We start from the raw sequence: 26315 nt of genomic DNA on the forward strand, positions 1-26315 counted from the left end.
CTATAAGTAACTAAAAGTAATCTTTGCAACATTTCACAGAGTGGGGTCCCACTCTCCATCCTTATTTCTGAGGGACCCAGCCTCTCTGGGATGTTCTTTTTACACCCGATCATGTTACAGACATGTTGACAATTAACCTAATGAGTTATAAGATGTTGCACCACATGTTTAATTTAACATTGTACAATTGTCCGATCTTTTGTTGCCTTATATTCAAAAAGAGCATTTATCTTTCAGGAAAAAAATTCTCAGACTGAGCATCTGACATAGGGAGGCTTATCTACATCTTATCTTCAGTTGCCCGGTTCTTCATCTAGGAAACAGAATGCAGGTCAGTGTCATTAATAAAAAGAACCCAAAAGTATTAATTTAGCCACAAAATATTTTCTAGTCTAGGAGCTAGTGACGTGTGGGTATATCTGATACCAGCAAGTTAACCCATGGGTTGGGGTAGATTTGAGTAAGAAAGTGAGATTGCTGGTGTGTGGGTGGCAAGTCCAGCTTTTTCCAGAAGGTCCCGCCCCCCTGTTGATGATGTCAGTGGAAAGCCTCTACCCATCCGGGACATCATCAGGCATTCTGGAACTCTACATGTTAATCTCATGAGATCCGTCTTTGACTGTGGGATCAGGTGACAAGATTTTCTCAGTAAATGAAATTTGGCCCAAATGAGCAATATCACGGAATAGCCAAGAGGGGCGCTGAGCTGTAGGGGGAAATGTATGAACTCAGACCTGTACTGGGTTCTTACCCGAGCTGCAGGGGGAGTTGTACTCGGTAACTGCATGTTCCGCTGGAAGCAGAATAAGAACAGAGCAGGGATTAGTTTAGCCCCCAGTACCTTAGTGTGTCATGCCCAATGGGTAAAATAGTGAGAAATTAGTACATGGTTAGGACATAGTTAAGGTTTATGTTGATCAGGGTCAGGCTATAATTCTGATTAGTTATCAACCTTTAGGGCAACAATGTCAGGCCTTGGGTAACTGATTCACATTCCAGGGGCAAAAGGCCTTGGGTCGATCCTCAGTGCCTATGCAAACTCCTTTTGACCCATACGCCATTAATAAAAATGTTTCCTGTAACGTTGGTTTGGGATGTGGAAATGCCAACAGTTTGCATGAAATCAAAGTATTAAGTTACTCTGCCCATTTAGTCAACTTTTAGTATTTTATAAATGGCCTATTGTAAGCAACTTTTCACTTGGTCTTCATTATTTATTTTTTATAGATGTTGAACTATTTTCCTTCTTTGTCTAACTCTTTGCAGCTTTCAGATGGGGGTCACTAAAGACCAGTTGCAAATTGTCTCAACATATTACTCTCTACATCAGTGATCCCCAACCAGTGACTCGAGGGCAACATGTTGTTCACCAACCCCTTTAATGTTGCTCCCAGTGGCCTCAATGCAGGTCTTCATTCTTGAATTTCTAACTTGGAGGAAAATTTTGGAGGCATAAAGACCATGGGTTCTACCAAACAGAGCCTCCTGTAGTCTGCCAATCCACATAGGAGCTACAATAACCAATTACAGCCTTTTTCTGGTCTTCTCCACCTTTTCATACTTGTGTTGCTCCCCAACTTTTTTTATGCTTAAATGTTGCTCATGGTCAAAGTTAATTCAAAGGTAAACAACCCCTTTAATGGTCAGAAATATATCAGGCCAAATTTGTGGGCTCTTTCTCCAGGGAGTGTGCCCACAGGGTGCGTTATGTTGGGGAGCATGTTTTGTATCTGTACCCTGAAGTTCACCCCCAAGGAGGTCATTTTATTGAGGAAACATATTGGACACTGCCATTATACTGATAACTGATGAGCGACATAAGCACTTCAATCTTTTTTATATAGAATAAACATTTTGTAAACATATCACACCAGAGTATCTTCTTATAACAACGTCCATTTTTTTAAAAATATGTAGGAAAGATATTATTTTACCCAAAATGGCTCAAGTCACACTGGATTTTCTACCTAAAGAGAAGCCCCTTACTTGGCTCATAATAATCATAGACCTTCACTGTGGCCGGCTTTAGGTTCTTCACCACAATGTCTTGTTCCACCATGAAGGAGAGATGAACTGGATCATGTCCTAACTAGTAGGGGAGAGAGAGAGAAACCTCAGACCCCAGTTCTTCTTTACAAATATTATGAAAGATGCTGAGAAATCAGAGACCCAAGTTCCCACCTCATTCAGGTATAACGCCAGGACATCATTTTGGGTCTCAATGTGCTTTATCGTATTGCTGCTCACTAGCTGTGAAAATGAAACCAAACCTGAGATCAAAGTCCAAAACACTTACAAAAGTTTCCCCAAACATGTCTGGCTCTCAGTCCATACAAACCGCTGTTCTGCCTGGGATCCATAACAACAGTATCTAGGCTTCAGCATCCCCTTAATCACTTGAGATTCTTTCTACTCCTCTAACCCACTCGGTCCCCTCCCTTAGGAATTTACTTTGGCTCTTGACTACTGAGCATGCTCAGTTCTTCTTAACTCTGGTTACCAAACACGCCCTCCAGTCTAGCAGCCAATAAAGAGAGGGCAATGCTGGTTTCCATACAAACTCTGCTGTAGCTGTGCACTCTCCTAAGTTCTGCCTGTGTAAGCCTGCATTCTTCATTACATGAACTTTACATCACTGATGATGTCAGAGAGAAAATAGCCGCCGGGGGAAAGCTGCTATTTGTTCAAAGAAAAATGTGATGGTGCTGGCGAACGGAGGGGATATATGCAATACAGATGGTGTGGTTTGGGTGGGGGAGATGGGCCCAACTTATATACATGGTAGGAAAATGTAGGGTTTACATGTGCTTTAAAGATGTCATTTGTATCACATAATATGATAGAATATTAGAAGTCACCTTGGAGTTCCATGGCTTGTAGAAATAAGGTCCTATAATGCCATGGTGACTAATATCCTTATATTTTACAATCATTCTTAGTATTCCTGGTATCTCACTGCAGCTACTTTCAAAGCTGGCACTCCTGGACCCCATTGTTGACTCATTAAAATGCCCCATGTCAGTTATAATCTAAAAACCCGTGTTCTACAGAATAATTACTACTTACCTGATGCGTTGTGCTCCACGCGGGTATAAAGCCTGAGAGCATCTTGACCTCAACCAGAGCCAAGTTGGATTCCTCCCGAGACCCTGTGTATCTGCAGGAAGAGAAGCACAGAAGAGTCAGTGACTGTGGGACTCATTCTGCCCAAGTGAAGTTGATGCAGACTTCATTCCTAGGAATAATACTAGTTCCTGAGCTCCAGAGATAACTATCTTGGGCAGTCTAAGGTTTCTTGACATGTTTCTTGATTGTGTTAATAAGCAATGTAAGAAGAATAAGATCACGGGGTGTGTATGTGTCTAAGTACACCAGATGTGTAGCAGTATATCAGGTTGCATATGTATCTTACTGGAAAAGTAGAGGGAAACAGTCAGTAGTTGCCCCTAAGTCAATGAGACAATGTGTGAGCTTCTGTACTAGAGCAGTAGGGAGACACAATGGTGGAATATATTGGAATAAAAGAGAACACTCACTGAATGTAAATGTCTATGCCCATCTGTTTCATTGGCTCCTGGGGACATTGCTTTGGTTGGGTCTCCACTCGTACTGAGAAGGTGGCGTCACTTCTAGGTGGGGGAATGTTGTATCTCAGGACAGTCTGTGGGACGAGAACAAGGGACTGAATCGGACTGGGAATCTATCAGATTGAAGAATAGTAAGAGAGTGAGTGTCCCCTCACCTGTACATACACACAGCCGCTCCCAGTGGCTGACAGAGAGTACTCCCCAGGGATATCTGGCAGTGAGGCTTTCTGTAGCAGGAGCCGGTTAGTCTGATCCACATGGAACTGTTGATGGAACCCAGTCTTGGAAGTGACTGTGACTGTGACATCTCCCTTGTCAGAGAATGTGGCCTCGGCATACTCAGCAAGAGCCTGTAGCGCTACAACTGTGTCCTGTGAGATGAAGGAGGAGGGTAAAGCAAGCTCAGATATAGCCAGATACATCACAATAGAGTTTTCAGGCACTAAGCGTCGAGCTTTTCTGAATTAAATTGCTTCTCAAATTGAATCTTGCCCATGAGTTTTCACATTATAAACCTTTTTCTCACTGAACTGCAGCTGGCCCATATTTTGAACATTAGACTTTTTATGAACTGTAATAATGGATCCCCCTCATATCTAAATGTTATAGGCATGGGCAAAGTAGCTCCAGGCCCAAGAAGAGGCCATATAACCTCTGACTTATTAGAAAGAGAAGCCAGATGGACCTTCTATTTAGACATTAGAGAACCTAATGGTTTAAAATTAGAATTCGTCATATCGTGTTATGTATAATACATGTAGCTATGGGTGTCATAATATAGCTTTTTGTATACTATACTATAAATAAGTATGAGATTGTAATTTGATGCCCCCCCCCCCCAGTATGATTGGACTAGGTTCCATTACATATATCAATGTGAACTCATTGGATTTAGCCTATGATTAAGTGCCCTTAGGAGGCACAAAATGCGTCAGGCTACTAATATGATTGTTTAAAGATATGTAAAGTGAACAACTGCTTAAAATCTTCTACCTCTGTGGGTCAGGAATAGTGCCAGACTAATAATTACCACTGGTTTTATTTCCCACCCTTGCTGAAGGTCCAGGGCACTATCATTTTTCCTACAATACTTGACTCCCTTATATTGGCTTCCTTCCAGTTACCTGAGTAGAGTAGAACCCCCCATAAGGATTTTGCTGCTTGCTCAGCCAGTTGACTATCTCAGAAGCTTTTCTCTGGTCCTTCTTAGTTTCTGAGCGAAGGGCCAGCAGCACGTAGGAGGCTAACTCCACTTCAGCTGAGGGAGCGCGGTGCCAGGATGAGAGGTTGAAGGCCTCAAAGGCAGGTATCTGCTCCCAGTGTAACTGTCCATCTAGGGATACAAAGAATAATGTTTTTATTGTCTTTACTGCTGTTAACATTAATTGTTAGTTCTGTGTCCACTTCATAGAGTGGAGGGAACATCAAAAGGCCCCAAAATAGCATTCTTTTCAGTGGATAAAGGAGTGACCTGTTTGAATGGAGTGACACGGTGAGCCGTCTGAACCTAAAGTCTAGGTACATCGTTACAGTGCCTACCTAGTTAGTTTTGGTGGTTAGTACAATATTAAATGCAAAAGAAGAAAAATTCTGGATAAAAAATGACTAAACTATGAAATATAATAAGAAACCTAAATAGTCAAATAGGCACTTTGTGGTCACAGTTTAATCACCTTATCTCACCAGTGGCTGGAATACAGACCATATTATCCATCTTGTCCCTGACTATGCCCTGGGAATATCATTCAGTTGTTCAGCCTATTCTCTTTGTAACATAGTGAGTGCTTTCCAAGATCTTCTATGCTGTGGGCCTAATGTCCTCTATTTATGTATTTGGTGGCCAAATTAATGTAGAACAATGATGTCATACAAAGAGTTGAATGGAAAGCTTGGGCAAGCTGGGGGTCATAGTATTTTCTTGTAAGGACACGTTCAGCCCTCGGGCCTCTAGCTGGACAGACATGACCTAACTAATTATAGCCAGAAGATGGAAAAAAAAGTAATATTAGCAAACCTCCACCAGATATTGGCTGAAACTGACCTATATTTTCACACGGAACAAAGACAGTCATTACGTAACAAAATGAGGAAGGCCACTTGTTAACTGAACAAGAACTAGTGGGGTCAGATAGTAGGGGGGGAGGGGAGCAGCAAAAGGATGATAGGGCAGTAAGCTGGGTGACAGTTAGAAAATCTAGTGTGGGGAAAAGGAAAAGGGAGGCTGCTCCAGGGTTTGCGCATCCCAACAGATTTGCCAGATTGTGTGAAGAAGATGGGAGTGTGAACTCTGGATTGGCGGTTCTAGGTGAGGCTGATCTCTCTAACAGCCGGGAGACCAGTTTCACTAGTAGTGGTGGGGAGGAGAGCAGAGCTAGGCCTAAACAGATGGTGGTTATAGGGGATTCGATCATTAGGAAAGTGGACAGGGTAATCTGTCAAGCGGATCGCTTCAACCGGACAGTTTGCTGTCTTCCTGGTGCCAGGGTTCGGCATGTGGTTGATCGGGTTGACACATTATTGGGAGGGGCTGGGCAAGACCCGGCTGTCTTGGTACATATCGGTACTAACGACAAAATGAACGGTAGGTGGGGGACTTTAAAGAGTGAGTTCAGGGATCTAGGCTCTAAGATTAGGCAAAGGTCCTCCAATGTCATTTTTTCGGAAATTTTGCCGGTGCCGCGTGCAAGTTTAGGGAGACAGCGGGAGCTTAGGGAGCTAAATGCGTGGCTAAAGTCTTGGTGTAGGAAGGAAGGGTTTGGGTTCCTAGAGCACTGGGCTGACTTTTCCTTGGGGTACAATCTATACAGCCCTGACGGATTGCACCTCAATGGAAGGGGGTCTGCTGTGCTAGGGGAGAGAATGGTTAAGAGGTTGGAGGAGTGTTTAAACTAGACAAGGGGGGGGTGGGTGAGCTAGAATTCCATGGGAAAATTAGTGTAGACGGGGTAGGGGGACTAGCAAAGGGTTGTGGGGGAGGAGTGAGGGGGGCATATAGTTTATCAGATAAGGAGCTTCCGTTACAAGGAAAGCAGTCTCATAATTGCCTTAGCTCTAATTCTCCCTTAGCTAATGTAAACATCAGAGGGAGAAGTAATAATCTCCGCTGCATGCTGGCTAATGCGCGTAGCTTGTCGGGTAAATTAGGGGAGCTGCAAGCTATTGCATGTATTGAAAATTATGATTTAATAGGTATCACTGAGACCTGGTGGGATGATAAATGCGACTGGGCTGTGAATTTAAATGGGTATACACTTTTTAGGAGGGACAGAGAGATTAAAAAGGGTGGAGGGGTTTGTCTTTACGTAAAGTCAGACTTAAAGCCATGTAATAAAGACATTACCAATGAAAACGTCGAATCTCTTTGGGTAGAAATTTCAGTAGGGCTGAAGGTCACAAAGAAAATGATCATTGGTGTATGTTATAAACCACCCCGTATAGATGAGGGGGATGAGGCCCAGCTATTGTTGCAAATGGAGGAGGCTTCAAAACTGGGTCAAGTTGTTGTTATGGGGGACTTTAATTATCCGGACATTGACTGGAGTAATGGGGTGGCTAAGTCAGAAAAAGCTAGTAGGTTTGTAAATATGCTAAATGACAACTTTTTATTTCAGGCAGTTCAAGAACCCACTAGGAATGACGCTATTTTGGACCTGGTGATTTCTAATAATAATGAACTTATCTCTAACATTTGTGTGGGTGAGCATTTGGGGAACAGTGATCACAACATGGTCTCCTTTGAGATAATGCTGCAGAGACAGCGCTATAAGGGAGTAACTAAACACTCAATTTTAGACGTGCAGACTTTGCCAGTATAAGGGCATCTCTGCAATGTGTCAACTGGGAAAGGCTTTTCATGGGGTTAGACACAGAAGGAAAATGGAACATCTTTAAAACATTGCTTTGTAGGTATACGCAACAGTATATCCCCCTAGTAAGCAAGGAGAGGCATCGCAAAGCAAAACCTTTATGGCTGAATAAAAGTGTTATTGTCGAGGTTGGTAAGAAAAAATGTGCTTTTAGGGCATTCAAGTTAGCTGGGACAGCAGAAACTTTCATCAGGTACAAGGAAGCAAATAAAGCATGCAAAAAAGCTATCAGGCAAGCTAAAATAGAGATGGAAAGGGATATTGCTGCTAGGAGTAAAAAGAATCCAAAATTATTTTTTAATTATGTGAATAGTAAAAAAATGAAGCAAGAAGGGGTGGGAACTTTATTATCACGGGGGGGTACGTTGGTTGATGAAAACGGGGAAAAAGCTGAAATTTTGAACTCTTATTTTTCATCTGTCTATACATCTGAGGAGCCAGATAATGAAGGCTTCCCTTGTAATATGCCCAGTTCTAGTAATTTAGCTACTGACGCATGGGTCACTCGGGAGGAAATTCAAAAGAGACTTGAACATGTAAAGGTAAACAAAGGTCCAGGGCCGGATGGGATTCATCCCAGGGTATTAAATGAGCTGAGCGCTGTGATTGCCAAACCTCTTCACTTAATTTTTCAGGATTCATTGAGGTCTGGCATGGTGCCAAGAGACTGGCGGATTGCTAATGTGGTGCCGTTATTTAAAAAGGGATCCCGTTCTCAGCCTGAAAACTATAGGCCTGTTAGTCTGACATCAGTAGTAGGAAAACTTTTGGAAGGGGTAATAAGGGATAGGGTACTTGAATACATTGCAGTTCACAATACTATTAGTTTGTGCCAGCATGGTTTTATGCGTAACAGATCTTGCCAGACTAATTTAGTTGCCTTTTATGAGGAGGTGAGTAGGAACCTTGATGCTGGAATGGCAGTTGATGTCATCTACTTGGACTTTGCTAAAGCGTTTGATACAGTACCTCACAGAAGGTTAATGATCAAATTAAGGAATATTGGCCTAGAACATAATATTTGTAATTGGATAGAGAACTGGCTGAAGGATAGAGTACAAAGAGTGGTTGTAAATGGAACATTTTCTAATTGGACCAGTGTGGTTAGTGGAGTACCGCAGGGGTCAGTCCTTGGGCCTTTGCTGTTTAACTTGTTTATTAATGACCTGGAGGTGGGCATAGACAGTATTGTTTCTATTTTTGCTGATGACACTAAATTGTGCAAAACTATAAGTTCCATGCAGGATGCTGCCGCTTTGCAGAGCGATTTGACAAAATTAGATAACTGGGCAGCAAACTGGAAAATGAGGTTCAATGTTGATAAGTGCAAAGTTATGCACTTTGGTAGAAATAATATAAACGCAAACTATCTACTGAATGGTAGTGTGTTGGGGGTTTCCTTAATGGAGAAGGATCTAGGGGTTTTTGTTGATAACAAGTTGTCTAATTCCAGGCAGTGTCATTCTGTGGCTACTAAAGCAAATAAAGTGCTGTCTTGTATAAAAAAGGGCATTGACTCAAGGGATGAGAACATAATTTTGCCCCTTTATAGGTCCCTGGTAAGGCCTCACCTTGAGTATGCAGTGCAGTTTTGGGCTCCAGTCCTTAAGAAGGATATTAATGAGCTGGAGAGAGTGCAGAGACGTGCAACTAAACTGGTTAAGGGGATGGAAGATTTAAACTATGAGGTTAGACTGTCGAGGTTGGGGTTGTTTTCTCTGGAAAAGAGGCGCTTGCGAGGGGACATGATTACTCTGTACAAGTACATTAGAGGGGATTATAGGCAGTTGGGGGATGTTCTTTTTTCCCATAAAAACAATCAACGCACCAGAGGTCACCCCTTTAGATTAGAGGAACGGAGCTTCCATTTGAAGCAGCGTAGGTGGTTTTTCACGGTGAGGGCAGTGAGGTTATGGAATGCCCTTCCTAGTGATGTGGTAATGGCAGATTCTGTTAATGCCTTTAAGAGGGGCCTGGATGAGTTCTTGATCAATCAGAATATCCAAGGCTATTGTGATACTAATATCTACAGTTAGTACTAGTGGTTGTATTTATAGTTTATGTATGTGAGTATAGATTGGTAGGTGTGGGTTAGGTGTGCTGGGTTTACTTGGATGGGTTGAACTTGATGGACACAGGTCTTTTTTCAACCCTATGTAACTATGTAACTATGTAACTATGTAACTAGAATTTAGTGCCCGAATGGAGTTATAGATAATATATTCCCTTATACAACTAAAAATAGTTCTTTGGTTCCAGGAAGAGTGTCCCCAGTTGGACCTGCACCCAACCTGAACCCACAAAGGGAGGAACATGTGCAATAAGGAACATATATACACACAATTCCATACCTTTCCTTATGGCCTTCTCCTCCAGTTTAGCCAGCAGCATCTCCCTGAATTTATTATCTCCACTCAGAGAGAAAGTGTAGGCCAGTAGAGCCTGGGTGTAGGCACTGCTCACGTTTTTGGCAGCCTCCCTGAGACAGTATAGAGCGTGCCTGAGTATAGTGTCCTACAGAAAGAGACAGGGTCAAAGAGATTCTGATTAATGGTTTTAAACTGAATTGGAAGCAGCGTTTGTTTTCCCATTGTTTATGTTACAATGTCCTATTTCATAGATAATTAATTCATGTTGGCAGTGACTTGGATGGCCAATAGGGTAGTGGGTCAGCTTCTCAGCCTATAGTTCTTTGGTTTGTATATTATATTAGTATATTAAAAACAGAGGAGTCAGAGTCGTAGTCCGGGTACCATAAATTCAGGAGTCGGAGTCAAAGTCGAAGGATTTATCCACCCGCTCCTCAGCCCTGGCTATGGTGTCACCGTGTAAACATTTATCCCTACAGTGTATATAGCGATGAGCTTCTGTCATTATTAGCAAATTCATAATTACACAACACAATTTTGCTCACCGTTTGCGGCATACCGGCGTCCATTAGAGCTACGGTGACGTAAGCAGAGAGTGATAGTTCATCATCTTCTACTCCCCCCTATAAGACAAAAAGTCATTATCTAAGTTCTTCTTGATTATTGTTATAGAGTGAATGTATAAATATATACGGGGATCATATAATAACCTCTCTAATACTTTATTTACCAGTAAGTCCTTCTAACTGACCCAAGGGCACCCACTCCGATTAAAAAGAAGTGTGAATTTGTGGAATTCTCTCCCTGAATCAGTGGTACTGGCTGATACATTAGATAGGTAGAAGAAGGGGCTGGATGGCTGTTTAGCAAGTCAGGGAATACAGGAGTATGGGAGATAGCTCTTAGTACAAGTTGTCCCAGGGACTGGTCCGATTGCCATCTTGGAGTCAGGAAGGGATTTTTCCCCCTCTAGGACAAATTAGAGAGGCTTCAGATGGGGTTTTGCCTTCCTCTGGATCAACTAGCAGTTAGGCACGTTATATATAGGCATTATGGTTGAACTTGTCTTTTTTCAACCCAACTTACTATGTTTCTATTATATAGGATGGCTGGAGAACACAGATGCGCCATCGAAGAGTTTTCTATGGACCTGGGAAAACCTTTCAGTGAAACTCTTGTGAGTTTGTAATCAAAGCTTCCTCTTGCCCATCTTCATATATCATCTTGAAGCGTATGAGGCTTATTTAGAAATCATCGGCCTAGGTGTTGCCATTGATATTATTTCATCTTTGACACATTTGTCTATAGTGTTGGGCACAGAATGACTGCATGGATATCTATATGATTGGGATGCCATGAACTGGATTTAAGCACAAATGTAATAAAATCCAGTGTGACAGCTGGTGTAACCCCCCCCCCCCATCATCCTCGTGAACATCATGTACCTAAAAATCCCTCCAATGAGGCTTCTGATGTTTATAATGTGTGGGTCCACATCATTTAGCATATAGAGGAGCTTTTGCCCAGGAGCAGTAACCCACCAATAATGATACAGTTATTACTCACCATGAGTTTTCCTGTGACTGTGACCTAAATAAATAGTAGTATCGATCATATACTTTGTATGGCAGTTGTCTTTGGTACCCTGCAGAAGAGCACACAATATAAATCATCCCATAATAACGATCTATATTATGTTAGCACCGAAAGTGCTCCAGGATGTGAGTGGCTGAACCAGCACCTCATCTTCTAAACATTAGATCCTATGAGCTTGATCAATGGCCTGTCCCACAAGGTATAAAGCATAGTTCCTAGATCTCTATTGCATCTCCAGCACCGGCAACTGGTGTTTTTGTGTTTGAGCTTTAACTCGGAAGGAGTGTAATACCAGATTGTGAGTTGTTTGTTATTCATCTCTTGAATGCAGCTACATTGAGAGCTTTCAAAGAGGTCTTGTAGTAATGTATCAAGCTGTTTCTCTTCTAGCTGTGGTTTAAGTCTCTAGACCAAGCCTTGATGTATGAAATATCAGAGTTGGAGGTTTATGGGCTTAGTAGTGTGGAGCCAGTTTGCATCCTAGAGTATTAGGTCCACCTAGCTATGGAAAACGTGAGAAATTTGATCAAGTTGGGTTTGTGGTTTCCCCTGGTGCAGTTGGACCTTCTCTAATATGTGTCTATTGTCTAAGACAGGGATTCCCAACCTTTCTTTCTCGTGAGCCACAGTCAAATGTAAAATGACTTGGGGAGCAACACAAGCACCATAAAAGATCATGCAGGTGGCAAATAAGGGCTGTGATTGGCTATTAGGGGCCTCTATGCACCCTATCAGCTTACAGGGGCTTTATTTAGTAGTAAATTTTGTTTTTATTCAACCAAAACTTGCCCCCAAGTCAGGAATTCAAACATAACTACCTGGTTTGGGGGCACTGAGAGCAACATCCAAGGGGTTGGGGAGCAACATGTTGTCCTGAGCCACTGGTTGGGGATCCCTGGTCTAAGTCATGGTACATCTGGAGTTTACATTCTATGAGCCATTTAGTGAAAAATTTCACATTTAGACCTGGTGAGAAAGTGTGGAAGGGGGTGGGGTGCTTGGTGAGTTTGAATTTAAGGCAACATTTATCCCAGACGAACGTGTTTATAATGAGGAGATGGTTCTAAAATCAAAAGTGTCTGTGAGCTTGGTCTATCCAAGTGCAGGTGTATGGGGAGGGCATGTACATTGTTGTTCTAAGGGTGCCCGTGATTTCTACTCTTAGTGGTGGGACCTGCCAATAATTCTATTAAGGACAGAAGCTTGATAATAAGTATAATAATCGGGCAATTAATCTAGAGTGTACCGGAGTTTATTGAGATGAGTGTCCTTTCTGATATTTTCCCATTTTGTAAGGATTGATGGTGATATAGCGCAGTGTTTTTCAACCTTTTTTGGGCAAAGGCACACATGAAAAAAATCACGAGGCACACCACCATTAGAAAATGTTAAAAAATTTAACTCTGTGCCCAGCAGCAGTGCCCCCCTAGTACATTGGTGCCCAGCAGCAGTGCCCCCCTAGTACATTGGTGCCAAGAGCAGTGCCCCCCTAGTACATTGGTGCCCAGCAGCAGTGCCCCCCTAGTACATTGGTGCCAAGAGCAGTGCCCCCCTAGTACATTGGTGCCCAGCAGCAGTGCCCCCCTAGTACATTGGTGCCCAGCAGCAGTGCCCCCCAGTACATTGGTGCCAAGAGCAGTGCCCCCCTAGTACATTGGTGCCAAGAGCAGTGCCCCCCTAGTACATTGGTGCCCAGCAGCAGTGCCCCCCTAGTACATTGGTGCCAAGAGCAGTGCCCCCCTAGTACATTGGTGCCAAGAGCAGTGCCCCCCTAGTACATTGGTGCCCAGCAGCAGTGCCCCCCTAGTACATTGGTGCCAAGAGCAGTGCCCCCCTAGTACATTGGTGCCCAGCAGCAGTGCCCCCCTAGTACATTGGTGCCAAGAGCAGTGCCCCCCTAGTACACTGGTGCCCAGCAGCAGTGCCCCCCTAGTACATTGGTGCCAAGAGCAGTGCCCCCCTAGTACATTGGTGCCCTGCCTACGGCACACCAGGAAACATCTCGCGGCACACTAGTGTGCCGCGGAACAGTGGTTGAAAAACGCTGATATAGCGTATAAGCCCAATATGGGAGCAGGAGCAGCCATCAGACCACTCCCCCTTGTATTTCCTTTTTAACCTCAAAATGACAATTACTACTGTTTAACCAATCAAAATACCAAATGCTCTTTTTACTTGATATCCATCTATTTACCAGTGAAACAAACGCTCATGTCCACCTTCCTTGGAAGGGAATTTCCTAATCTGATTGGCTTCACAGTAAAGAGCTGTGCTATGTGTGAATAAATAGCCTCAGTAAATGCCCTTTCCTGGGTACCTTGTGTATATTTCCTTTAGTTATAGTATAGTAGTAAATGGCTACTTCTCAGTTTTATAGAAACCAAGGAACAAAAATAAAGGGCAATAAGGACATCTCACCATCCGTAAGCAATCGTTTGGCTTTGCTCTGGATCTCAGGGCTCAGTTGGAGAGTGTTTTCCAGATACTGTAGAATGTAGATACTGGGGGCAAAAAGAATCATTTTCTGCTCCGCATTTCCAAATGGCATGGGCAGGAGCCAGTCCAGGTTCTGCATGGCTGTTCCCATCAGGTCTCCTGTAGGAAATAATGTTAAATGGAGCAGAGATGGGGAAATAAACACATGAGTGTATATATTTCTATGAATATCTAAAACCCTATCGAAATCTCTGGGCAGCGTTGATTTCTAAAGACGGGGCATTTCCGTATCCACATATCCATTCCCCTTGCCTTTAAAAGTTTAACACCAGCCACAGACAGTGCCCAAGGTGCCAAGTTACACCAACTAAATACGAGATTCTAAATATTTGCCAGTGCCTGTAGATAGAAATAAAACAAGGTTCTCCTTACCTAGCACTGTTATGTAAGCTCTCTCAGAACCCTTCAGAACATTTTCAGGAACTTTCAGGGATATCTTCTCTTTTTTTGAATGGGCTAGAACAGAAGGAAACAGAACTCTCAGGTCTACATAATGCACTGCTGTGGTGACACATAATACAGAATATGTGGTTCATTTTGGCACATCAAAAGTCCTGAACATGACTTTGCCTTGAGTCCTTGGGGATGATGGTTAAAACAAGCTAATGGAGAGACAGGCATTGGCCACTTTTAATGCCTTTGATTAAGGCTTGTTTGGATATTGGACAGATTGGAAAATGTAATTGGCCCAGTTGGCAATGGATGCAGCCTACGGTATGATGAGTTGGCGGGGGCCGACTGCTTCAGTCACCAATGATTATGGCTTATGGAAGTGCCTGGTTTGGCTCAGCAATTGGATGGTCAGATCAGGTGACTATTTACCCATCTGGCAAGAGGATCCTTATGTGTTTAGAGAACAGAAATTTCAGTTTATTATCCCCATAAATGAATCTGACAGGTTAATATTGGAAACGCCTGTTTTTGGTTGACAGTTTATTGTTCTACAAAAAAAATTGTATTCCAAGTTTCTGCTTGAGACTATCAAAATGTCAATTCCAGAATGAAATCTATTCATTGAGAGTGAAGGCTCAAGACTGAAACCTGCTAAGCACAATAACGACACCTTGAAGGTATATACGAAAGTCAATGTAATGGGATGAAGCAAAAGAAACTCTTCAATATTATATGGTTTGCCCTCTGAAACAGGAGCAAGTCAAATGGTACAAAGTTGTGAGGTTGGAAAGAGACCTGGGCAAATCTCAGTTTCAGTTTTGGCATTCTTACAGTACATCTGTTTGCAGGACGGTCAGAATGAACCCCAGTTGCCCCTCATACTCAGATAGCGGAGCAGTTTGACTGAATTCGACTTTAGAAGATATTTCTAACCCTCCGTACCCCGACCACATCTTACCTTTTGCATTTTGTCTGCAGATCAGAGAGTTGTGAGACTTTTCTACTAGAATTCCCCCTGGCTGATATAAATCAGATGAAGGCATTAGTAATGAATAAAAGGACCACACGTCTATCATAATCTGCACATACACTATTCTATCCATCTATCTATCTATCTATCTATCTATCTATCTATCTATCATCTATTTATCTATCTATTTATCTATCTATCATCTATCTATCTCTCTATCTATCTATCTATCATCTATCTCTCTAGGTAGCTCTACCTATTTTGAGGCATATAGTACACTATAAACCACAGGGTAGACCAACCTTTTATGTGGTTGTAGCCACTTTAAATGGAGGGTTTGGTGGTGCTGCAACCACATGAGAATATATTGTATCTTTCTGCAGTATAACTGCTCAACTACAAATATACCAGTGGCTGATGGGGGCACTCCAGGGCTAAATATAATATGGTTGCTATGGAAGTGCTGCTGATCTGGCAAACACTGGAACCAGGCAGGAAGGTACCAGCCTAGGAAAATGCTGACCAGTGATAAATAGTTAGGACCACCATACGGGGTTTTCTTTAATGTTGCTATGGTGACTTTGCAATTCTATGATTCTTAGATATTTATATCTAAATATAAACATGGTTTGTGAGGATGTGCACTGATCAGTGTGTTAGTATCACTTTCAACACATGCTACTAAGCTGAGTAATAGAAAGCCCAACACAATTTGGACCACTGACTACCAAGAAGCCAGAGATTATTTAGCGGGGGCTGAACCCCATTTCGGAGATGAGGGTTCCCCTGAGCCGTACCTGCACCAGCAGTGGCTTAATCACAGTGTCGGAGTGACCCTGCTTGGGCACAATAGGAATCTCATTATTGCACATGTCCTGAGTGTTCAGAGCCTCCGTCCTCACCGTGACGTTCACCTCTCCTGGGGGGTGGGACAGACACATGAGCAGTTACATAGTGCTATGGTACTTAGTACATATTTTGACTTAGAATCTGAGTTTCATTAGTTACATCTGTATGTTGCCAAGGTGGTGGTAGCTCCAGGGTCCCTCAGATTGAATAGACTCAAGCTCCATTTATAAGAAAAGGCAGAATAAAGGGGTTGGTTACCATGAGAGGTGCAGGAGGATGCTTGGACTCAAAAGCCCAAGTGTCATGTCCGACAAGCACTATTAATAGAACATTGACATGTGATTGGCTGAATGCATACTTTGCTGCATCCCTCTAGGGGAAATGCCCTGTAGCTTGCACACAGAAGAGGCTGAATGGGCAAAATGAAGCTATGTGCAAGATGTAAGGTTTTTGCATGGGAAAAAGTACTTTATTATACAATTTTGCCTCTACTATATCGCTTAGCTAGATATTTTAATGCATTTTTACTTTAAAAAACATTGCAATATGTATCCAAATTGTATCCAAATAATCCTGGTGAATTTCACTGGCTTTAAATCTCATATACAAAAGACTGCTCATTGTGTATCTATCTATAATCTGTAACCCAGTTTTACCACATATACTAGCATGTAGCTTTTCTACTTGTGTGAAAGCTCCTGAGCCATATCTCACCCAGGTTGGAGGCTTTAAGGTTCTATATATATGTGTGTGAGAGCCCCTGAGCCATATCTCACCCAGGTTGGAGGCTTTAAGATTCTATATATGTGTGTGAGAGCCCCTGAGCCATATCTCACCCAGGTTGGAGGCTTTAAGGTTCTATATATGTGTGTGAGAGAGCTCCTGAGCCATATCTCACCCAGGTTGGAGGCTTTAAGGTTCTATATATGTGTGTGTGAGAGCCCCTGAGCCATATCTCACCCAGGTTAGAGGCTTTAAGGTTCTATATGTGTGTGTGAGAGCTCCTGAGCCATATCTCACCCAGGTTGGAGGCTTTAAGGTTCTATATGTGTGTGTGAAAGCCCCTGAGCCGTATCTCACCCAGGTTGGAGGCTTTAAGGTTCTATATATGTGTGTGAGAGCCCCTGAGCCATATCTCACCCAGGTTGGAGGCTTTAAGGTTCTATATATGTGTGTGTGAGAGCCCCTGAGCCATATCTCACCCAGGTTGGAGGCTTTAAGGTTCTATATATGTGTGTGTGAGAGCCCCTGAGCCATATCTCACCCAGGTTGGAGGCTTTAAGGTTCTATATATGTGTGTGAGAGCCCCTGAGCCATATCTCACCCAGGTTGGAGGCTTTAAGGTTCTATATATGTGTGTGTGAGAGCCCCTGAGCCATATCTCACATAGGTTGGAGGCTTTAAGGTTCTATATATGTGTGTGAGAGCCCCTGAGCCATATCTCACCCAGGTTGGAGGCTTTAAGGTTCTATATATGTGTGTGAGAGCCCCTGAGCCATATCTCACCCAGGTTGGAGGCTTTAAGGTTCTATATATGTGTGTGAGAGCTCCTGAGCCATATCTCACCCAGGTTGGAGGCTTTAAGGTTCTATATATGTGTGTGAGAGCTCCTGAGCCATATCTCACCCAGTTTAGAGGCTTTAAGGTTCTATATATGTGTGAGAGAGCCCCTGAGCCATATCTCACCCAGGTTACATAGTTACATAGTTACATAGGGTTGAAAAAAGACCAGTGTCCATCAAGTTCAACCCATCCAAGTAAACCCAGCACACCCAACCCACACCTACCAATCTATACACTCACATACATAAACTATAAATACAACCACTAGTACTAACTGTAGATATTAGTATCACAATAGCCTTGGATATTCTGATTGATCAAGAACACATCCAGGCCCCTCTTAAAGGCATTAACAGAATCTGCCATTACCACATCACTAGGAAGGGCATTCCATAACCTCACTGCCCTCACCGTGAAAAACCACCTACGCTGCTTCAAATGGAAGCTTCTTTCCTCTAATCTAAAGGGGTGACCTCTGGTGCGTTGATTGTTTTTATGGGAAAAAAGAACATCCCCCAACTGCCTATAATCACCTCTAATGTACTTGTACAGAGTAATCATGTCCCCTCGCAAGCGCCTCTTTTCCAGAGAAAACAACCCCAACATCGACAGTCTAACCTCATAGCTTAAATCTTCCATCCCCTTAACCAGTTTAGTTGCAGTCTCTGCACTCTCTCCAGCTCATTAATATCCTTCTTAAGGACTGGAGCCCAAAACTGCCCCCCATACTCAAGGTGAGGCCTTACCAGGGACCTATAAAGGGGCAAAATTATGTTCTCATCCCTTGAGTCAATGCCCTTTTTTATACAAGACAGCACTTTATTTGCTTTAGTAGCCACAGAATGACACTGCCTGGCATTAGACAACTTGTTATCAACAAAAACCCCTAGATCCTTCTCCATTAAGGATAACCCCAACACACTACCATTCAGTAGATAGTTTGCGTTTATATTATTTCTACCAAAGTGCATAACTTTGCACTTATCAACATTGAACCTCATTTTCCAGTTTGCTGCCCAGTTATCTAATTTTGTCAAATCGCTCTGCAAAGCGGCACATCCTGCATGGAACTTATAGTTTTGCACAATTTAGTGTCATCAGCAAATATAGAAACAGTACTGTCTATGCCCACCTCCAGGTCATTAATAAACAAGTTAAACAGCAAAGGCCCAAGGACTGACCCCTGCGGTACTCCACTAACCACACTGGTCCAATTAGAAAATGTTCCATTTACCACCACTCTGTGTACTCTATCCTTCAGCCAGTTCTCTATCCAATTACAAATATTATGTTCTAGGCCAATATTCCTTAATTTGATCATTAACCTTCTGTGAGGTACTGTATCAAACACTTTAGCAAAGTCCAAGTAGATGACATCAACTGCCATTCCAGCATCGAGGTTCCTGCTCACCTCCTCATAAAAGGCGACTAAATTAGTCTGGCAAGATCTGTTACGCATAAAACCATGCTGGCACAAACTAATAGTATTGTGAACTGCAATGTATTCAAGTACCCTATCCCTTATTACCCCTTCCAAAAGTTTTCCTACTACTGATGTCAGACTAACAGGCCTATAGTTTTCAGGCTGAGAACGGGATCCCTTTTTAAATAACGGCACCACATTAGCAATCCGCCAGTCTCTTGGCACCATGCCAGACCTCAATGAATCCTGAAAAATTAAGTGAAGAGGTTTGGCAATCACAGCGCTCAGCTCATATAATACCCTGGGATGAATCCCATCCGGCCCTGGACCTTTGTTTACCTTTACATGTTCAAGTCTCTTTTGAATTTCCTCCCGAGCGACCCATGCGTCAGTAGCTAAATTACTAGAACTGGGCATATTACAAGGGAAGCCTTCATTATCTGGCTCCTCAGATGTATAGACAGATGAAAAATAAGAGTTCAAAATGTCAGCTTTTTCCCCGTTCTCATCAACCAACTTACCCCCCGGTGATAATAAAGTTCCCACCCCTTCTTGCTTCATTTTTTTACTATTCACATAATTAAAAAATAATTTAGGATTCTTTTTACTCCTAGCAGCAATATCCCTTTCCATTTCTATTTCTATTTTGGAGGTTTTAAGGTTCTATATATGTGTGTGAGAGCTCCTGAGCCATATATCACCCAGGTTGGAGGCTTTAAGGTTCTATATATGTGTGTGTGACAGCCCCTGAGCCATATCTCACCCAGGTTGGAGGCTTTAAGGTTCTATATATGTGTGTGTGAGAGCCCCTGAGCCATATCTGACCCAGGTTGGAGGCTTTAAGGTTCTATATATGTGTGTGTGAGAGCCCCTGAGCCATATCTGACCCAGGTTGGAGGCTTTAAGGTTCTATATATGTGTGTGTGAGAGCCCCTGAGCCATATCTCACATAGGTTGGAGGCTTTAAGGTTCTATATGTGTGTGTAAGCTCCTGAGCCATATCTCACATAGGTTGGAGGCTTTAAGGTTCTATATATATGTGTGTGTGAGAGCCTCTGAGCCATATCTCACATAGGTTGGAGGCTTTAAGGTTCTATATATATGTGTGTGAGAGCCCCTGAGCCATATCTCACCCAGGTTGGAAGCTTTAAGGTTCTATATATGTGTGTGAGAGCCCCTGAGCCATATCTCACCCAGGTTGGAGGCTTTAAGGTTCTATATATGTGTGTGAGAGCCCCTGAGCCATATCTCACCCAAGTTGGAGGCTTTAAGGTTCTATATATGTGTGTGTGTGAGAGCTCCTGAGTCATATCTCACCCAGGTTGGAGGCTTTAAGGTTCCAGTAGAAGGTCTTGCTTTCCTCTGCACAGAGACAGCTGCTATACTGACAGTCGGCACATGGTTCCAGCTCTAACTCTTGTGAAGGCAGCAGGATGGTCTGAACCTGTTAGCAAGGAAGAGATCAAATCTGAGGCTTATACCAAAAGAAAATACAATAATACAATATACAGTAATTTTGTGGAGGGAGTAGCTCAAAAATATGAGTACATCTTGAGGTAACCATTGGACATAAGTTGTTACAGTCAAAACAAATTTAACACAAAAAAGTTACATATCTGTAAATCTATAAATGGGCACTTTGTCCTATATGCTTGTTCCTTGACTATAGGAGTAATACTACCAGGTTATTTCACTGATTAGAATTATAAATCAGTACAAACTGTCAATGTAGTCTACAAAGCCCTCATTGGACATGGAAAATGTGTAGGCACCAAAAACTTTTGGATCAGAGTTATTTTAATGCTGATGGCCTTGTGTGAGGGTCAGTCTTGGCCCGGCTGCCTCTGTACCTGCTCCTGCTTGATGCTCATTGCCGGGGACAATGATGGTGACCGCTAAAGGCTTGGAAGGAAAAGGCAAAGATTAGGCTGAGGAACATGGATCCTAATGAAAAGCTAGGCTTTTGTCACCTTTATACAGTGCTTGAGGTAGTTAAACACAGAAGCCTTGAGAGTGAATGACTCCCCTCGCACCACAGAGTACGGCAGAGTGAGCTCCACAAAGAATGGCTGGAAGGCTCGAAGGGAGGTTGGTGGGGAGATGCCAAACCCACTGGGTCCCATACAGAAAGCTCCTGCATTCCACTCGGTGATGGTGTCTGGGGCTGAGCCATGGACCTCGGCTCTACCCGACTCACTGAGAAAAGACAAAAGAAAAATTTTAGTGAAAATGAATCAACTATGTTTTTTATGTACCTCCTATAGTCCTGTGGGACTCTGCCCTAAGGGGATCCTATTCAGGATCATTAGTTGAGGAGACTATACAAACAATATGAAATTGCCTTACAGATTCCTGTATCTGTCAAGAAACAAGAAGATATTAGACATCCAATGGTCAATACAAGGGGAGGAGGAACAGTGGATGTAAAAAAAATGATATGTGTTTTGCAAATCTTTTAAAAGATTTTTCCAAATTTTCCAGCGAACCGGGACAGATTCGCTCATCACTAACCCGCACCAATTGCTGACAGAGGTATATCATTAAGAACACAGACATATAATTAGCAATAAACAGGCAGTGGAATAGTTTGTATTTAGGTTTAGGGGTGAGATTCTGGACAGGGAGGTTGTCCCTATACTTTGGGTCACACTGAGTAAATGGCGCCACATCATCTTTCATAAATAACTGACTTCAGTTCCGTTTCCCAGACTTACTGCCTATCAGCTTTTGGTCATGGGTTTATCTGCTCCCCGGACACTTACCCCACGGCCGCTAGCTCCCAGATCCAGGTCTCTGGCAAAGACACCGGGATTATTTCAGCAGCTCCTTTAGTGATTTCATTTTTGTCTCTGAAATCGTTTGACATTGAAATTACTGAAAAATCTATAAAATAAAATCAGTAATATTTTTGTGATTGTTTAGAATTTGCAAGAGTTTTCTTTGTTGCCTACTCAAGAGATACAAGCTACTGGCCTCCATTTATAAATCCTGACATTTCCTCCCCGTCCCTATTAGTGCCGGAGTCATAACAAATTACTTTGCAATATCATCAATTACAAAAATATGTAAAGCAAAAAGCAGGGCCCTTGGGGCACTTCCATGCTCCCACTACTTATCTGACTCCTTACAGCCATTCTCCAGTACTACTGACCAGCTGGGGTCCATTCTTAGGGCAAATAGCTTTAGAACGGGAGAGCCATTTAAACAGTACATTACCTTCTACTCTTCTAAATTTTGGTGTAGGTTCAATATGGGTGGGTAATTCAACTGTCCAGTCTGGATTGACTCCGAATAGTTGGGCCACTGAAAATGAGAAAGAAAATCAGCTGGAACATTTTGGTAACAAGGAGCAATTTGAAGTTAATGTTATGTTTAAATCTAAACTATGAAAGCACTATCAAGGAGTAAAGGTTAGAGTGTTTATAGCAGTCTAGAAGCCAACCTATCGGTTACTCAGTCGCCACAACTATTGGAAATAGCTCCAGTAGGGTCCATTGAGACCAATGGTCGGGGCATCACTTCATCCCCAGCTGTTACAGAATATCCCTTAGCTGCCTAGTGATTGGAACAAAGTGGTGGACAATGACAACCTTCTAGAGCTGGGGTCCCCAACCTTTTATACCCATGAACCACATTCAAATAGAAAAAGTGTTGGGAAGCAACACTCCCCAACACCAAAACTTGCCTCCAACCAAAACTTGCTCCTAATCTCTAGTATAAGTAAATCTAAAGCTACTGGACTTGCTTATACTAGATATACCATGGACTGGATGAATGAAAATCTTCATAGGCATGTTGCTCCTAAGATACTGGTTGGGGATCCCTGTTCTAGAGGAAACCCTTCCAATGGGTATAATACAGCAAACAAAGACCAGGAGGCCCAAGAGTGACTGCATCTGCCGCAGAGTCACCTTCTTAGCAGTTCTGACCTCCATTACTGTGGCTTTTAGGGTGTCAAATTTCTCATCTGGGAGTCTAATAGGAGAACTGGTGTGGGACCTTCAGCTGAAAGGGTTATATGAAAAGCCCCAAAACACCGGGCAACTGTTAGCAGAACGTTGGGGAAGAAAACAGAAAAAGGAATGGAGCTGCCTAATTAGCAGACATTGAACTTGCCCTCAAATAGGTATCCCATGGGTTAAAGCAGTCCCTATGCACCAGAAAGAGTCATTCAAATGAATTTACCTGGCCCCCCGCTGCGTCCTCCCACCTGGCAGTGGAGAGAGAAGACTCAGCAGGGAGCGGCACAGGGGAGCTGAGATGGAGGATGGACTGCAGACCGGGGGGAACTGGTACAGGTAGCGCCGGGGGGGAGGAGCTGGGAGGTAATGTGAACAGTCTGGTTTCATGGCGGCGGCGGCGGCGGACGGGATATGAAAGAGGATGTGGCTAATTCACCAGCACCCCCCCCCCAGTCTGAGGGGCCCTTGATCCGGCTCCTTGGGTCAGAACTTTGGGGACCCCTGGTCTAAATATTACCCTGTACTATGTATACCCAATTGGACTCTGAAGGTAAGTTCTGCCCGCACAGACCCCCTGCTGGGTATTGGCCATATCTTTCCTGGGCTTAACCAGCCATATCAATGAGAAGTACATTATGTGGCAATGCTCACAATAAGCTCTTACATGCTTTCAAATATGATAACTGTATTTCAGTGGGAACGTACAACATTTCTTCTACATCCTTTTCCCAGCACCCCGAGGGCCTCTTATTATAGGCGTTGGTGACAATTTTCAGGCGCATATCCTACAATTAAAAGCATTTAGTTAGCATTTACATTAGCAATTGTGATGTATAACTTACTGTATAAGGAGGTTCTGGCATACGGGGCTGTCCTTGTAAGTAAGTAGCGAGGGGCAAAATCATTCGGCAGGCATGGATTCACTGTGAAATTCGGCGTTTCCCCATTGGTGAATTTTTTCAAGGAACGGGAGACAATAATTTAGCTTTTTTGACGCAAACATCAATAAAATGGTCACTGGTGTCAAAACAATGAGGCGTGCAACACTTTTTTTCTGTTGTGCGACATTTTCGCCAGATTTGTTCATCACTAGAAGTAAGTGATTGGGGCAACTGTGTGGGGCAAAGGCAAAGACGGAGCAGAATGTAAAGCAAGAATCCAACAAATGGGAAGCATAAGAGACAGCAGCAACTAGTGATGAGCAAATCTGTCCCACGAACCGGCAAGAAAATTCACGAAACGGCGACAACGTAGAGAAACACATTTGTTGCATTATTTTTTTGTTGCCTGCGTCTTTTTTTGGCGTCCATGTCTATTTTTTTGTCGCCCGCACTGTTTTGACGTGACCGCACCTTTTTTTGACGCGGCCACGCCCAATTTGACGCATGAAAAAAAAAATCAGTGCGCAAAATTTTTTTGTGCCGAATTTTCACTGAGGTTTTGTGAAACAATTCGCCAATGGCGAAATGCGTAAATTCGCTGCGAATCCATGCCCGCCAAACTTCCCCACGGTCAGTTGCACATAAAAAGCCAATGAACCCATCTACAACTGAACACGAAAAACTGTGATGTTGGAGTGTGTATAAGGTGATTCTTCCTTGGCCACTCTTGTTGAGCTATGGGCCTGTTTCTTGTAAGAGTATTGAGCTAGTGGGCGGAGCTCTCATTTTCCTTTTTAGATATATCAATAAAAACGTTGAAAGAAAAGATTTCCACTTTTTGGGAGTGTTACTTGGGGTGACTGTGACATAAAGGAGCAGTCCAAGGTTCATATAATCTGTCCCCGGATGCCGGGGATGTTTATAGCTAAGGAAGGTACATAACTATGGCAATCGCTAAGGAGACCAGAGGGTATCAATAAGATAAATAGCCTTGTATTTTTTGTTATCTTAGTTTGATACCTTAAACAGGCTGTAGACATCAACGCGATATTTTTGATTTAATGGACAATTAACATCAGCGTCTTTGATCCGATAATCATATGTTCCAGTAAAGTAGGGGAAGAGCTTCTCAATCTGAAAATAAAGAGCAGATGTGGATGGTCAGCAATAAATAAAGAGGCCTCCTGATGCATCATGGGCCAGAGGTGCTGCGATGCTATGATTGGTTGGAGGGTTCACACTGATCCTCCGCTCAGTCGCAACCATGCAACATCGTGTTTCTAAAAGGGCCAGTGATACCAAAACCCGAACATGATCCATTTGAATTGATATTTTATTTGAAGCAGACGCTTCTGTGTTTGCCATCAGCTCCTTTGTGTTTAGTGGAGCCTTAAAGGGGACCTGTCACCCTAAGAAATCATTCTAAATACTTTTCTATTGTGTTTGTCACGTAAAATAAACTTAACTTACACAATAAAAATGATTTAAATCTTATTTCCTTCAGTCTTGGATTTACACAGTCACAGCCAGCAGGACGGCGCCATTTTGGGAACACTGTTATTAAGGCAAAGCTTTGTATCCCCCCAAAATCTTATGCAGCTTTTTGTGTCTGGGTGACAGGTCCCCTTTAAGTAATGCGCAGTCACTACCAGCCCTTATAACCCTGCAAAATAATTTATGTATTTAGGTAAAAAGTGTATTTTTTTTTTAGTTTCTATAGGAAAAGGGGTTGTTTTACTTAAAGGAAAACTATACCCCCCCGAACAATAAAAATATATTGTAAAACCCTGATTCATCTAAATAAACCATTTTGATACAAATATACTTGTTTAGCAGTATGTGCCATTGGGTAATCCTAAATAGGAAACTGCCATTTTAAGTACTAAGGGCCGCCCCCTGGGATCATAGCAGTCACAGTGCACACAAACAAGCCAAGGCACACATACATGCTAGGCCCCATCAGCCAATGAATGGGCAGAGTTCTGCCTTTTGCTCCCACACTACTTCCTGTTACAGTTAGAGCTGCATCACTTCCTGTCAGCTGATCTCTGAGGGAGCACACAGCCCATCACTAAATGGCGGCTGAAGGGAAAGGATGTAATAGGGCAATATTTACTGATATATATATTCCAGTTTGGGGAGATTCTTTAATAGGTCACTTAACATAATATAAACTGTCTGTTGGTTACGTATTCATTCTGGGGGTGTAGTTTTCCATTAAAGGGGACCAATCCTGAATTTGTAAAGGGGCCAATGCTGCATCCCTTAGAACCCATACTCTTTAACACTTGTGCCCCAGCTTTTTGTGTAGGGTATAAATCTGAATAACACAGGTCCCATGATGCATTTCTCTAAAGCTA

The 26315-nt window shown here is 42.8% G+C and overlaps 1 protein-coding gene across 1 annotated transcript in view; it reads right to left on the reverse strand.

Annotated features, from left to right (window-relative positions):
• Positions 1–526: 526 nt before the first annotated feature.
• LOC108645185 (alpha-2-macroglobulin-like protein 1) overlaps positions 527–26315 on the reverse strand; it is a 42748-nt gene continuing 16959 nt past the window's right edge. Inside the window, exons 15-35 of the mRNA XM_031905741.1 lie at positions 24976–25089; positions 23739–23859; positions 22329–22415; positions 21875–21995; positions 21083–21308; positions 20430–20556; positions 16075–16196; positions 15266–15326; positions 14287–14370; positions 13837–14013; positions 11389–11467; positions 10909–10972; positions 10368–10445; positions 9805–9967; positions 4712–4920; positions 3743–3958; positions 3537–3661; positions 3067–3157; positions 2182–2250; positions 1987–2089; positions 527–793 (exon numbers count right to left, since the gene is read on the reverse strand). Coding sequence (XP_031761601.1) covers positions 729–793; positions 1987–2089; positions 2182–2250; positions 3067–3157; positions 3537–3661; positions 3743–3958; positions 4712–4920; positions 9805–9967; positions 10368–10445; positions 10909–10972; positions 11389–11467; positions 13837–14013; positions 14287–14370; positions 15266–15326; positions 16075–16196; positions 20430–20556; positions 21083–21308; positions 21875–21995; positions 22329–22415; positions 23739–23859; positions 24976–25089 — 2502 coding nt within the window. The 3' untranslated portion in view covers positions 527–728. The remainder of the gene's footprint in view (positions 794–1986; positions 2090–2181; positions 2251–3066; positions 3158–3536; positions 3662–3742; positions 3959–4711; positions 4921–9804; positions 9968–10367; positions 10446–10908; positions 10973–11388; positions 11468–13836; positions 14014–14286; positions 14371–15265; positions 15327–16074; positions 16197–20429; positions 20557–21082; positions 21309–21874; positions 21996–22328; positions 22416–23738; positions 23860–24975; positions 25090–26315) is intronic.

This window comes from Xenopus tropicalis, chromosome 7, assembly GCF_000004195.4.
Source record: "Xenopus tropicalis strain Nigerian chromosome 7, UCB_Xtro_10.0, whole genome shotgun sequence".
NCBI lineage: Eukaryota > Metazoa > Chordata > Amphibia > Anura > Pipidae > Xenopus > Xenopus tropicalis.